The 11,434-nt window shown below is 38.5% G+C and overlaps 1 protein-coding gene across 1 annotated transcript; it reads left to right on the forward strand.

Annotated features, from left to right (window-relative positions):
- The first annotated feature begins 3,735 nt into the window (after positions 1-3,735).
- On the forward strand, positions 3,736-10,090 carry LOC115674282 (glycine dehydrogenase (decarboxylating), mitochondrial-like). Its single transcript, XM_030596634.2, has 15 exons — positions 3,736-5,234; positions 5,455-5,697; positions 5,784-5,861; positions 5,968-6,068; positions 6,151-6,346; positions 6,455-6,580; positions 7,269-7,454; positions 7,569-7,682; positions 7,879-8,031; positions 8,130-8,318; positions 8,456-8,533; positions 8,617-8,742; positions 8,827-8,925; positions 9,071-9,188; positions 9,770-10,090. The coding sequence occupies exons 1-15, from the start codon at positions 3,972-3,974 to the stop codon at positions 9,862-9,864; spliced, it is 3,165 nt and encodes a 1,054-aa protein (XP_030452494.1). The 5' UTR covers positions 3,736-3,971; the 3' UTR covers positions 9,865-10,090.
- Positions 10,091-11,434: the final 1,344 nt, after the last annotated feature.

Raw genomic sequence — 11,434 nt, forward strand, 5'->3', positions numbered from 1 at the left:
TGTTAAATAAAATCATTAGCTTACTCATTTGTCCAAAGATTCGATGTTTGTAAAATTAGCAATTAAGGACATTGTGGAAAGAAAATAGAAATTGAGATCTCCTAAAAAGTAGGAAGTCTTCTTTACTTTATACAATAGTATAGATAGAAAAAAGAACATGGAGATTCTAGGACCAATTTAGAAAGTTGGTTTAGAGAGTAATTTTGCCAAGCTCCTCTTGGTGCGTGCACCTCACTTCCAATACTCAACTGCAATTTGTTACTTCACATATTAAATTAATTTCGTAAATGTTTTTTACTATTCTTGGTATTTCTACTACAAATGAAACAGAGTTAGAGGAAGATATCGACATCAAACTTTTGTACAAGAGTTCTAAATGAAGGGCAACTGATTAATTTTTGTATGATGGATTCATCATACTTGGGATTATTTTGAAGATTCACCTCCTCTTTTCTAGATGTTTCTTGGGGGAGTGAACCACTAATCTTTAGAATAATGTAAGGGTGGTGAACCACTTATATCTAGAATGAATTAAGGGGGTGAACCACTAATTTCTAAGAAGAACAAGGGGAGGTAAACCACAATCTTAAAAATGAACAAGGGGAGTGAACCACTAATCCTTAGATTTACCTCCTCTTCTGTGTTTGTGTGCTTGGCACCCATTTTAGTGTGTGTAAGTTCTCCCAACCAATATCATAGAGAGCGCTTCTATTTAAAGATTGTGTTTTCTTCGATTTTGCTCCTGATCTTTCTCAACAATTGATATCGGAGTTTTTACTGTGTGCACCCAACAAATTAAATTATTTATCTTTCATATTCTAAATTTGGATTTAAATATTCCGCATCCCATAAATATACAAATCTATTATCTCGAATAATAAAATCTAAAAAAAAGTCTCTTACTTTATACATCTTAAACATATTTTCACATTTTTTCTGCTACATGTTTGTGTATTTTATTTGTCTAGCTAGTTCCTAGAAAAGTCTAATAAAAATACTAAAAGTCCCTCCTCATTTTTCACTCAAAAATCACTTTGCATCTCCTATTTTAAAATTCCTAATTTGCAATGTCGAGCTACTAGATGAAATGACTAAATTACCCTTAAGTATTTTGAATAAAAAAGAATTTTAATCCTTAAAAAGTGCCTACCTCACTCGACCACCATATGCAGCTGGTGGCCACTACACCTCCACCTCCAAGCTCCAACCACTATTGTCCGCATTGCTACGTCCCTCCCTCCTCTCTCGAGAGAGAGCTTGGGCTATTGCCGAGGGTTGGAATGGAGGAGGTGAGTAACCCAAAGGCCACGATGGTGGCCGGCAACACAAAGGAACTAGTGATGGTCAAGCTAAGGTTAGGATCAAGACTTTGTGAATAAGGGTTTCTCGGTAGATGGAGGCAAAAAGCATTAAGGGTAGTTTTGAAAAGTAAATGGTAATTTTACTTACAAGGCTATAATAGTAAGTGTAAAAATGAACTGCACCTTCCAAATTGAAGGTTTCATATGTGATGCAAGGTTTGATGTAAGGTGAAGATGGTCTTTTGTGGTTATTTGCAACGTTTCGACTTTCATAGATAGGATCTAAAATAGAACAATTAATCTAGGGCGGCGCTATTTTCATCCCTTATATGACTAAATTCACCCAATTTATACTACAAAGACAAAATCGCTCTTGATTATTCAATTGCAGTTTAAAGTGATGGGTCTATTCCTTTTTTTTCTATATTTTCTATTTCTGTTCAAGATCTAGTTGCCATAATTAAGCATTTTCACATTTTTTTTAGTGTACTAACAATTTTTTTAGTGTATTCTTAGATAATCCTATAACGTTTTGCATGCTCTGTGTAAAAGTATCTCGCAATTGTGAGGAAAAAAGAAAAATTCTTTGATATAGTAAAAAAAATTAAAAGTCACTTCTTCATCATTGCTCTTATATCAATTTATCCATTGTTTGTCCCTCTTATCTCAAAAGCTCACTTTCTTGGTGAATTTTAATTTTTTAATTTCATTAGTCTAAAATATATATATCAAGTCTCTTTGTTTACTATATTACAATTTTTTTTTATCTTTTTTTCTTACTTTTGGCGAGATATTTCTACACAGAGCATGTAAGACATTACAAGAATAACTAGGAATACACAATAATGAAAACATTATGCACGATGAAGCATCTTGATATTGTTCCATAAACACTTCATAAATGGTATAAATTTTTGTCAATCCAAAATAATGAAATTTCATTGGCATATCCAAAAGAAAATTTTTATTTCATGCTCTATTTTGATTTAATTAAATTTCATCTTTTCAAGTTTCATGTTAGAGGATGTTCATGTGATCTTATTTTGGAGTATCTGCAAAGAGGGTTTTTTTTTCCTTCATCCAATCATCTCATTATATATGTGTGTATATAAAAGAAAACCAGTGAAAAGGTGTTTGATGGTGATATGCACAACAAAAGTGAAAATTTATAAACAACTGATCGTGTTAAAAAATGTCTATGTTAAATTTTTTTTTTCTAGATTATACTTGACACTTATTTATAAATTCGCTCAACAAAGTAGAAACGAACTAGGTTTCTTGGAAATTTCTCTTTTCAACAAAACTAATTTTTATGGAAGTAAAATCTAACAATAAAAAAACAGTGCCTTTAATAAACATGGGATACCTACGATAAACAAAAACTAAACATGTGAAATTCTTAATTATAATAACTAAGATCCTGCATATAAATAGAAAAACTAAATAAAAAAGAGAAGTAATTAAATTCGGGGTCACCATATTAAATTGCAATTTAATGATTGAGGGCAATTTTATATTTTTAATGAAAATTGGGTGGATTTAGTCATGTAGGGAGTGGAACTATCGTCTTTTTTTTTGGTTATTGCCAAAGTTGATGTGAGCAGTTGGATCCTATGATACAGTTGCATAATTCAACGGTCGATGATTTGACACATCCTGGGTTTTATGGTACGCTGAAAGCACACGAGTATTGCCCTCCAGAATGAGGACAGGAAGTCCGAGTCAGCAGCAGCTCCCATGTACATGCGGGCGATGATGTCGGCCACAGACATTTCACGGAAGATAAGCTTTTAGGACCAGAATATCCCAAATAAAATAATATAAATTCGATACTTTTCTTGGTCAAAATGCAAAAAAAAACAAGCACAATATTATAATTGTAAAACAAGAAAATCTGGGGGAAAAAACCCATCAAACGAAACAAATCAGGCGAAAAAAGGCAAAAATAAAAAATAAAAAAACCAGTTTTTTGGTCGGATAAAAAATAAAAAAAACCAGTTGATATGCCCACCGTTTTCACAAAATCCTTCCTGAAAGCTAACCCATAGATAGGGTTCCTCTGTGGTGCTGATATGTGTGTGAGGCGAGGCTGGGGATAAGCCGAATGTGTAAGAGAATCTGCCAACGAAGGTTGCTGAGATTGTCCCAGCAAAAAAAGAAGCTTTTGAGGCATTTTCCTGGCCAGAGAAAAAGAGGGGAGAAATTTTGGTTGCGTCCCACGTTCTTGAAATGGCTTGGAAAGCATTTTGATCCACCGAAACTCAATCTGCTCTCGCTTCAACGTCTTCCATTCATTTTGTTTATCTCGTTGCATGTAAATAATATCCTTAAAAACTGTCCTTTTCTTGCCCCCCGTTGGGTGTGCCCAGTCACCAACCCACCTTCTCATTGCCACCACCAGATCTTGGAAAATATAACTTCTTGAATTTTCTTTTAAATTATTGTTCTTATTTATACTTCATTGATTACATGGCAGTCACCCATATTTTCTTCAAAAACCAGCATACACCAACCAGCCTAGCACCCCCCCCCCCCCCCCCCAATTCAGCCATGGAATGACGAGAAGGACGGCAGCTTGAAAGCATTCGTGCACAACCCCATTTTGATTCGTTCAGCTGAACGTAAACCCAGTTGCTTCGTTCTCATTTCCATTTCAAATTTGCGGAGAACATGGAACGTGCAAGGCGGTTGGCGAACCGGGCAATCCTCAGACGCCTGGTTTCCGAATCGAAGCAATACCGGCACGACGAATCTTTGTTAAGCTCTTCGTCACCTGTAATATTCACCCCTTCGAGGTATGTCTCGTCATTGGTTCCTCATGGTTCAATGTCCAGGAGTTCTAGATCAGATATGTTGGTGGGTAGGCACGTCTCATCCAGTGGTACTAGTTATGGTGGTGTTGGGTCTCAAGCTAGATCAATTTCTGTTGAGGCATTGAAACCGAATGACACCTTCCCTCGCCGCCACAATTCAGCGACACCCGAGGAGAAAGCGAAAATGGCAGAGTTCTGTGGGTTCAATAATGTTGATTCTCTCATTGATGCTACTGTGCCTAAATCGATCCGTTTGGATTCAATGACGTTTTCTAAGTTTGATGAAGGGCTTACCGAGAGTCAAATGATTGCGCACATGAAGAATTTGGAGTCGAAAAATAAAATTTTTAAGTCATATATTGGGATGGGGTACTATAACACCTTTGTTCCTCCTGTTATATTGAGGAACATTATGGAGAATCCGGCTTGGTACACGCAGTACACGCCTTACCAAGCTGAGATATCTCAAGGGCGGCTAGAGTCCTTGCTTAACTTCCAGACATTGATCACAGACCTCACTGGATTACCAATGTCGAATGCTTCATTGCTTGATGAGGCGACTGCTGCTGCAGAAGCAATGGCTATGTGTAATAACATTCTAAAGGGAAAGAAGAAAACTTTTATCATTGCCAGCAACTGTCACCCCCAAACAATTGATATTTGTAAGACAAGGGCTGATGGGTTCGACCTCAGAGTAGTTACTGCCGATCTGAAGGACATCGACTACAAGTCAGGAGATGTTTGTGGCGTTCTGGTTCAGTACCCTGGTACTGAAGGAGAAGTGTTGGACTATGCAGAGTTTGTGAAGAATGCGCACGCTCATGGGGTTAAAGTGGTTATGGCGAGCGACCTGTTAGCTCTGACCATGTTAAAGCCTCCTGGTGAATTTGGGGCTGATATTGTTGTGGGTTCAGCCCAAAGATTTGGTGTACCAATGGGATATGGAGGTCCTCATGCTGCATTTTTGGCTACTTCTCAAGAGTACAAGAGACTGATGCCAGGAAGGATTATAGGTGTTAGTGTTGATTCTTCTGGAAAACCTGCTCTGCGTATGGCGATGCAAACTAGAGAGCAACATATCCGCAGAGACAAGGCTACTAGCAACATATGTACTGCTCAGGTATGATATCTTTGACACCGTAGAATGTCTGTGCTCTTGCTCTTGAATCTTACAGTGGAGCTTTTGAGTTTAAGGAAATAATAAAAAGTTTGTTTGTCTAAGATTTATTGCAAGGCTTGCTGGGTAGCTTGCAGTTTTGGTTTCAGATGCACAGCTTAAAGAGCGGCTCTTTTTTATGAAGTTAACTTTGCCTTCTCTGATTAATTTTCATTCTGTCTAGGCATTGCTTGCAAACATGGCTGCTATGTATGCTGTTTATCATGGTCCCGAAGGCCTCAAGATCATTGCTCAGCGAGTCCATGGTTTAGCAGGAGCATTCGCTCTAGGTCTAAAGAAACTTGGGGTGGAAGTTCAGGAGCTTCCTTTCTTTGACACTGTGAAGATTAAGTGTGCTGATGCCAATGCAATTGCTGATGCTGCTTACAAGAATGAGATCAATTTGAGGATTGTAGATAAGCACACTGTGAGTATCTTTCCTTTGCTGCAACCTTCCAGAGAAATATGCTGTACTTCCCTGCAAGATTTGATTGGAGTTCCGTCGTATTTCAGATTACTGTTGCATTTGATGAGACCACCACCTTGGATGATGTTGATAAGCTTTTCAAAGTTTTTGCTTGCGGCAAGCCTGTGAGTAATTTGTCAAACTTTTGTTCTGACAGCTGAATAGGTCAAGTTATTTTTCTTTCTTTTCGTCTTGATTATTCCTCATTTCCTTATCCACATTTTCTCGCAGGTCCCCTTTAGCACTGCATCTCTTGCACCAGAGGTTCAGACTGCAGTCCCATCCGGGCTGATCCGAGAGAGTCCTATCCTGACCCATCCGATTTTTAACACGTATGAACATTTTCATGTAGTATGCACAACTTGTGGCTAGTGACTTTAAGCCGTTCTGACTGTTATATCTTCTCTACATTAGGTACCACACAGAGCATGAGTTGCTTAGATATATGCACAGATTACAATCAAAGGATCTCTCCCTGTGCCACAGTATGATTCCATTGGGATCTTGTACAATGAAATTGAATGCTACCACTGAGATGATGCCGGTGACTTGGCCTGGATTCACTGACATTCACCCTTTTGCCCCGACTGAGCAAGCTCAAGGTTATCAGGTACTTATCATGTAAATACATTAGTCAGGCAGAAGTTTACAGCGTTCTCAAAATGTATTGATTCTCTTTCCAAAAATTCATTGCAATTCATTTTTTTGTTTTCTTAAGGAAATGTTCACAGATTTAGGTGACCTGCTCTGTGCCATCACTGGGTTTGATTCTTTCTCCTTGCAACCTAATGCTGGTGCTGCCGGAGAGTACGCAGGGCTCATGGTCATCCGTGCATATCACATGGTATTGTCTCATCCATCACTGTGCTGGTTTCTTCTTCATTGTCAAGCAGATTGCGGATGCCAGCCTTGAAATAATTAATTATGACTAGGAGAATTATTCTTGAATAAGGTGAAACTTTTCCTATTGCCCCCTTTGAACTCTCTTTACCAGTATAAGAGTCGTTTACATGTTCTATCTCAGACATGCTTTGACCTAGAGCTTAAGCCTTAAAGTTATTAACATGCATTGTTGGCCGGTGATTGATATTACAAATTTAAGTTTAGGGGACTCTCTTTTCTTCAATTCTAGTCAAGGACAGAGAATCAGTTTGATTTCTGGGAAAAAATGCTGGTTCTTTGATATGGTGAAAACTTTATTGAAGGCATTTAGCTAATCTTTTTGAAATATCATTTTCCTTAGACTGAGCCTGTGAGATTCTCCAAACTGTTCTACTAAAGTTAATGCTCATCAGCTTTTGGAGTAGCAGACATACTTTGCTGCCATATATAGGGGAACACATACAGGGCAACCTGAGGCTAAAGATATTTTTTAAAAGTGCCCGAGGATTATATTCTCTGCCTTTTAATCTCAGCTTATGCATATTCTTCCAACCTTCAGACGTGCCCCTTCGAATTATTCCTTTCGCAAACAATAAGGCTTATTTATATGCAGATTGAGCTTATATCAAGGTGCTAAATGGATGTTGCAGGCAAGAGGCGACCATCACCGTGATGTGTGTATTATACCTGTCTCAGCTCATGGGACAAATCCAGCAAGTGCTGCGATGTGCGGCATGAAAATAGTTGCTGTAGGAACCGATGCCAAGGGCAATATCAACATTGAAGAGTTGAGGAAGGCTGCTGAAGCAAATAGGGATAACTTGTCAGCCCTCATGGTGAGGATTTTTCATGCGAAATGAAACTTCTCTTCTTTTTGTTCTTTTCTGTAATCATCAAATGGTTCATCCGGTGACCTTATTTTTAATGCAAGTGGTTTTTTAAAAATTCAGGTTACTTATCCTTCCACTCATGGTGTGTATGAGGAAGGCATTGATGAGATATGTAAAATTATTCATGACAATGGAGGTCAAGTGTACATGGATGGGGCTAACATGAACGCACAGGTGCTTTCTCTTCTTTTTACATAACTTAAAATTTTCATGGTCGACAGTTTGCTCTCCTTTTATGCGTTTATCGTCTCCCAATAATTTCCAGGCTTAGGGATGGAAGCTTCTCTCTTTGTGCATATGCTTTCTCTCCCTTTTAGCTGTTGGCATCATTCATAATGCACTCTCTCAAATTCTAGACAAATGCTTGCAGGTGGGTTTGACAAACCCCGGGTTTATTGGAGCTGATGTTTGCCATCTCAACCTGCACAAGACATTCTGCATTCCTCATGGAGGTGGTGGTCCTGGGATGGGCCCTATTGGCGTAAAGAAACACCTGGCACCATTTTTGCCTTCACATCCTGTTGTAGGTTTCTGTTTGGATACTCAATTTTAGTATCCCACTCAAGTGTGTGACGAGGGCCAATTCATATTTGTTTTTTGTCTACCTTTTCATATTTGTAGGTACCAACAGGTGGTATACCCGCCCCAGACCAGACCAACCCGCTTGGCACAATTTCTGCTGCACCATGGGGCTCTGCATTAATCTTACCAATCTCCTACACTTACATTGCCATGATGGGATCTAAGGGTCTTACTGAAGCATCAAAGATTGCTATTTTAAATGCAAACTATATGGCAAAGCGCTTGGAGGTTCCTTCTTCTCCCTTAATTATCTAAATTGACTTCCATATCATTTCATCCTAGGGAAAAAGGTCGATAACAGTGTCTGTTCGTATTAATTATTGTTAATTACCAATTTCATATTCATTTAAGATTTTGTCATTCAGAGCTACTACCCGGTATTGTTCCGTGGAGTCAATGGAACAGTTGCTCATGAGTTCATTGTTGACCTAAGAGGCTTTAAGGTAGTCCTCTGCCCTATGGTTGTTACCATCTATTGCCAGTTTGATTAGTTTTTTCTACATATAACTATTTTTTTTTGTTTCAGAATACTGCTGGAATTGAGCCTGAAGATGTCGCCAAACGTCTTATGGACTATGGATTCCATGCGCCAACCATGTCATGGCCCGTACCTGGCACGCTCATGATTGAACCCACTGAAAGTGAAAGCAAGGTATTTGCAGCGTTAAGTGTTTTTATCGTCTTTGGAAAAGGCTTAGTTAGTGCATAATGCAAATGAATCTTCTCCGTTCTTCAGGCTGAGTTGGACAGATTTTGTGATGCTATGATCTCGATTAGGGAAGAAATTGCAGAGATCGAAAAGGGCAAAGCTGATATCCACAATAATGTCTTGAAGGTGAGATTCTCTTACTTTGCATCAATCTAGGCATATATAATATATACGGCATAAAGCCAGGTCTATCTATCAAAATACACTGAGAATAATACTGTAAGGATGTTCATGAAAATCGAGAAACAGAGCTGAAAAATGAAAAATGCAGGGAGCCCCTCATCCACCATCATTGCTCATGGGAGATGCATGGACCAAGCCATATTCTCGGGACTATGCAGCTTTCCCTGCTTCCTGGCTCCGTACTTCCAAGTTCTGGCCAAGTACAGGTATTTATGGGAATAAAACATTCGTATTTATAGATGATATTTGACATGGTTAAGTAAGTCAGCATTGTCCTCATGAACCATTTTTCGTTGTGATTAGCATGTATCAACTTGCTCACTAGGCAGAATTAAATTTTTACAAGTTGAACAGTCATGACTAAGCAGCAAGAAATGATGAAGTTTGCACTTTTTCCCATTTTCGGTCTCTAAAATGAATGTGCAATGGATAGTCGATGTTGCCAGAGATACTACACATAATAGGGTGCTTTGATGCCATAATCTCTTGCTCATGGACCGTTTGATCCTGTGATGACCCAAAAGTTTCTATAGATTGAACTTCGCCTGTTTATATTTCCTGCCTAGCAGTTTAAACTTACATGCTAAGAAATTTCTCAATCCCCAGGCTAAACTATAGATCTTAATTCAGTTTTTCTTATGTTCATCTTAGCTCTGTAGTTAATACTCCTTGTAGATCACCTTGTGATTAGGACTTGGACAAGATTGGTTTCTAAATGTCAACTCATACTTATAATCAGCATTTTTCCTGCATCTTGTTGTAAGAGATCTTGTTATATATACTGCAGGACGTGTTGACAATGTCTATGGAGACCGCAACCTTGTCTGCACGCTTCTCCCAGCATCACATTACACCGAAGAGCAGGCTGCAGCCACTGCCTAGAAACTCGGCCCTCGTGTGCAGTCCGCAAAATTTCTTTGAAACCCAGAAAAGCCAGGTTGAAAAGGCTAAAAAGCCAGACAAAAAAAAAAGAAAGAAAAGGACTCCTTGTATATAAACTTCTCATGCCCTCATCTGCTTCTACTTCTATTTAGTTGTTATTGATGGCGATGATGATGATGATAATTCGATACATTCTCAATAACAGTCGTTGCTACTTGTAAGTTAAGCTTTCTGCTGTACACGCTCTTCCTCTCTCTAACCCCTATATCGCATTTGGCTGTGTCAATGATCTAAATGTCCATGTAAGCAGATGCAAGAAGAGCAATGAAGTAGAATCTCCTTAGCAGGACCTGGTAGCAATATGATTAAGTTTTCGAGGGCACTAATGGTCATGTTTACTGATATTCAAGCTTAATAAATTACGCATATTTTTTGTCATCCATTATCTGAGCTTGAGTTCTGTAGACGCAGCACATTCTGGGGGAAGAAAAGCTGTTTTCGTCTATCAGCTTAACGGGGAGATTGCCTAAATATTTCTCCTTCTGTAGCCTTTTCTTTTATGGCCCGAAATAGATCTCTTCTATTTGGCCTGAAACCTTTGAATGCATATCCAGGTTCCTATAACATTGGACTTAATGCCAAAGAAAAAGTACAACCCAGAGTCTCTAGAGTGAAGTGCATGAGGGACAGGGATAGCTAGTATTGCACTTCAAGCTCAAAGCCAGTGAGTGGCTCTGGCTGCCTAAGGAAGTTCACTGTCAGAGCAATCACAACGAGAAGTGGCACACTATGAAGCAATTCTCTAATCGTTCTGCATCAGTGTTCTTAAATGCGGATGAAGAGGAATTAAAACGAAAGATAAATTAGAGTTTACCAGGTTCGATGCATGATAAGACCAGTCCGAGAAAAATTAAGCAGACTCTTATCTCTAGAACAATGCTAGGAGTATTACGACTGATCTACAAATTTAATATATTAAGTGATGTGACAGACTCTTATTAAATGTTGAATATAACTCATTTATAATTTGCTACAATGCAAATTTTGTCCGAAGGTCTTAATATCCCCAGCATCACTCGATCTTCTAATAAATATTCCAGTCTATGTTTGGATTACGGCCATTGGTTAAATAGTCCTTATATGCATATTCAATCATTTTAATACCATTCTATTACAAGATCATTTTTCGAGCTCAGTGGAGAAAAAGAAAAGTGAAATTCAGACAACAGGAGTTGGCTGACTTCCATTGGCACAAATTTACCAATAAATTATGAACTTCTCATGCAAAATCCAGCAAGAAATGCATTGCCATCCGGATTAATGTCTCTTGAGTTTTCTTACCAACCGATAAATTGACACACCACCATTAAACTGGCTCAGCTATTTCTCTCCTTGGCTCTTCAAAGGGATCAGAAAAAGAATTTTGATCATCACCACCTTTTGTGAAAATTTTGAGTACCGTTACAACTTTTGCTCGTTCCTTTTCATTATCTACTTGTTCTAGTGAATGTGATGGTCATCGAAAGATGCTAAGGGTGCATTTGGTAATTTGCCAAATAGTGACTAATTC

Source organism: Syzygium oleosum, unplaced genomic scaffold, assembly GCF_021117445.2.
Source record: "Syzygium oleosum isolate NSW1041296 unplaced genomic scaffold, Sole_v2.1 Sole_v2.04, whole genome shotgun sequence".
NCBI classification, from domain to species: domain Eukaryota; kingdom Viridiplantae; phylum Streptophyta; class Magnoliopsida; order Myrtales; family Myrtaceae; genus Syzygium; species Syzygium oleosum.

Bases quoted from the DNA above. Each gene is read 5' to 3' on its own strand.
- LOC115674282 (XM_030596634.2), top strand. From the start codon at position 3,972: ATGGAACGTGCAAGGCGGTTGGCGAACCGGGCAATCCTCAGACGCCTG. The intron at 6,347-6,454 runs GTACTTATCATG...TGTTTTCTTAAG, and splicing joins AGCAAGCTCAAGGTTATCAG to GAAATGTTCACAGATTTAGG. The intron at 8,319-8,455 runs GTTCCTTCTTCT...TTTGTCATTCAG, and splicing joins ATATGGCAAAGCGCTTGGAG to AGCTACTACCCGGTATTGTT.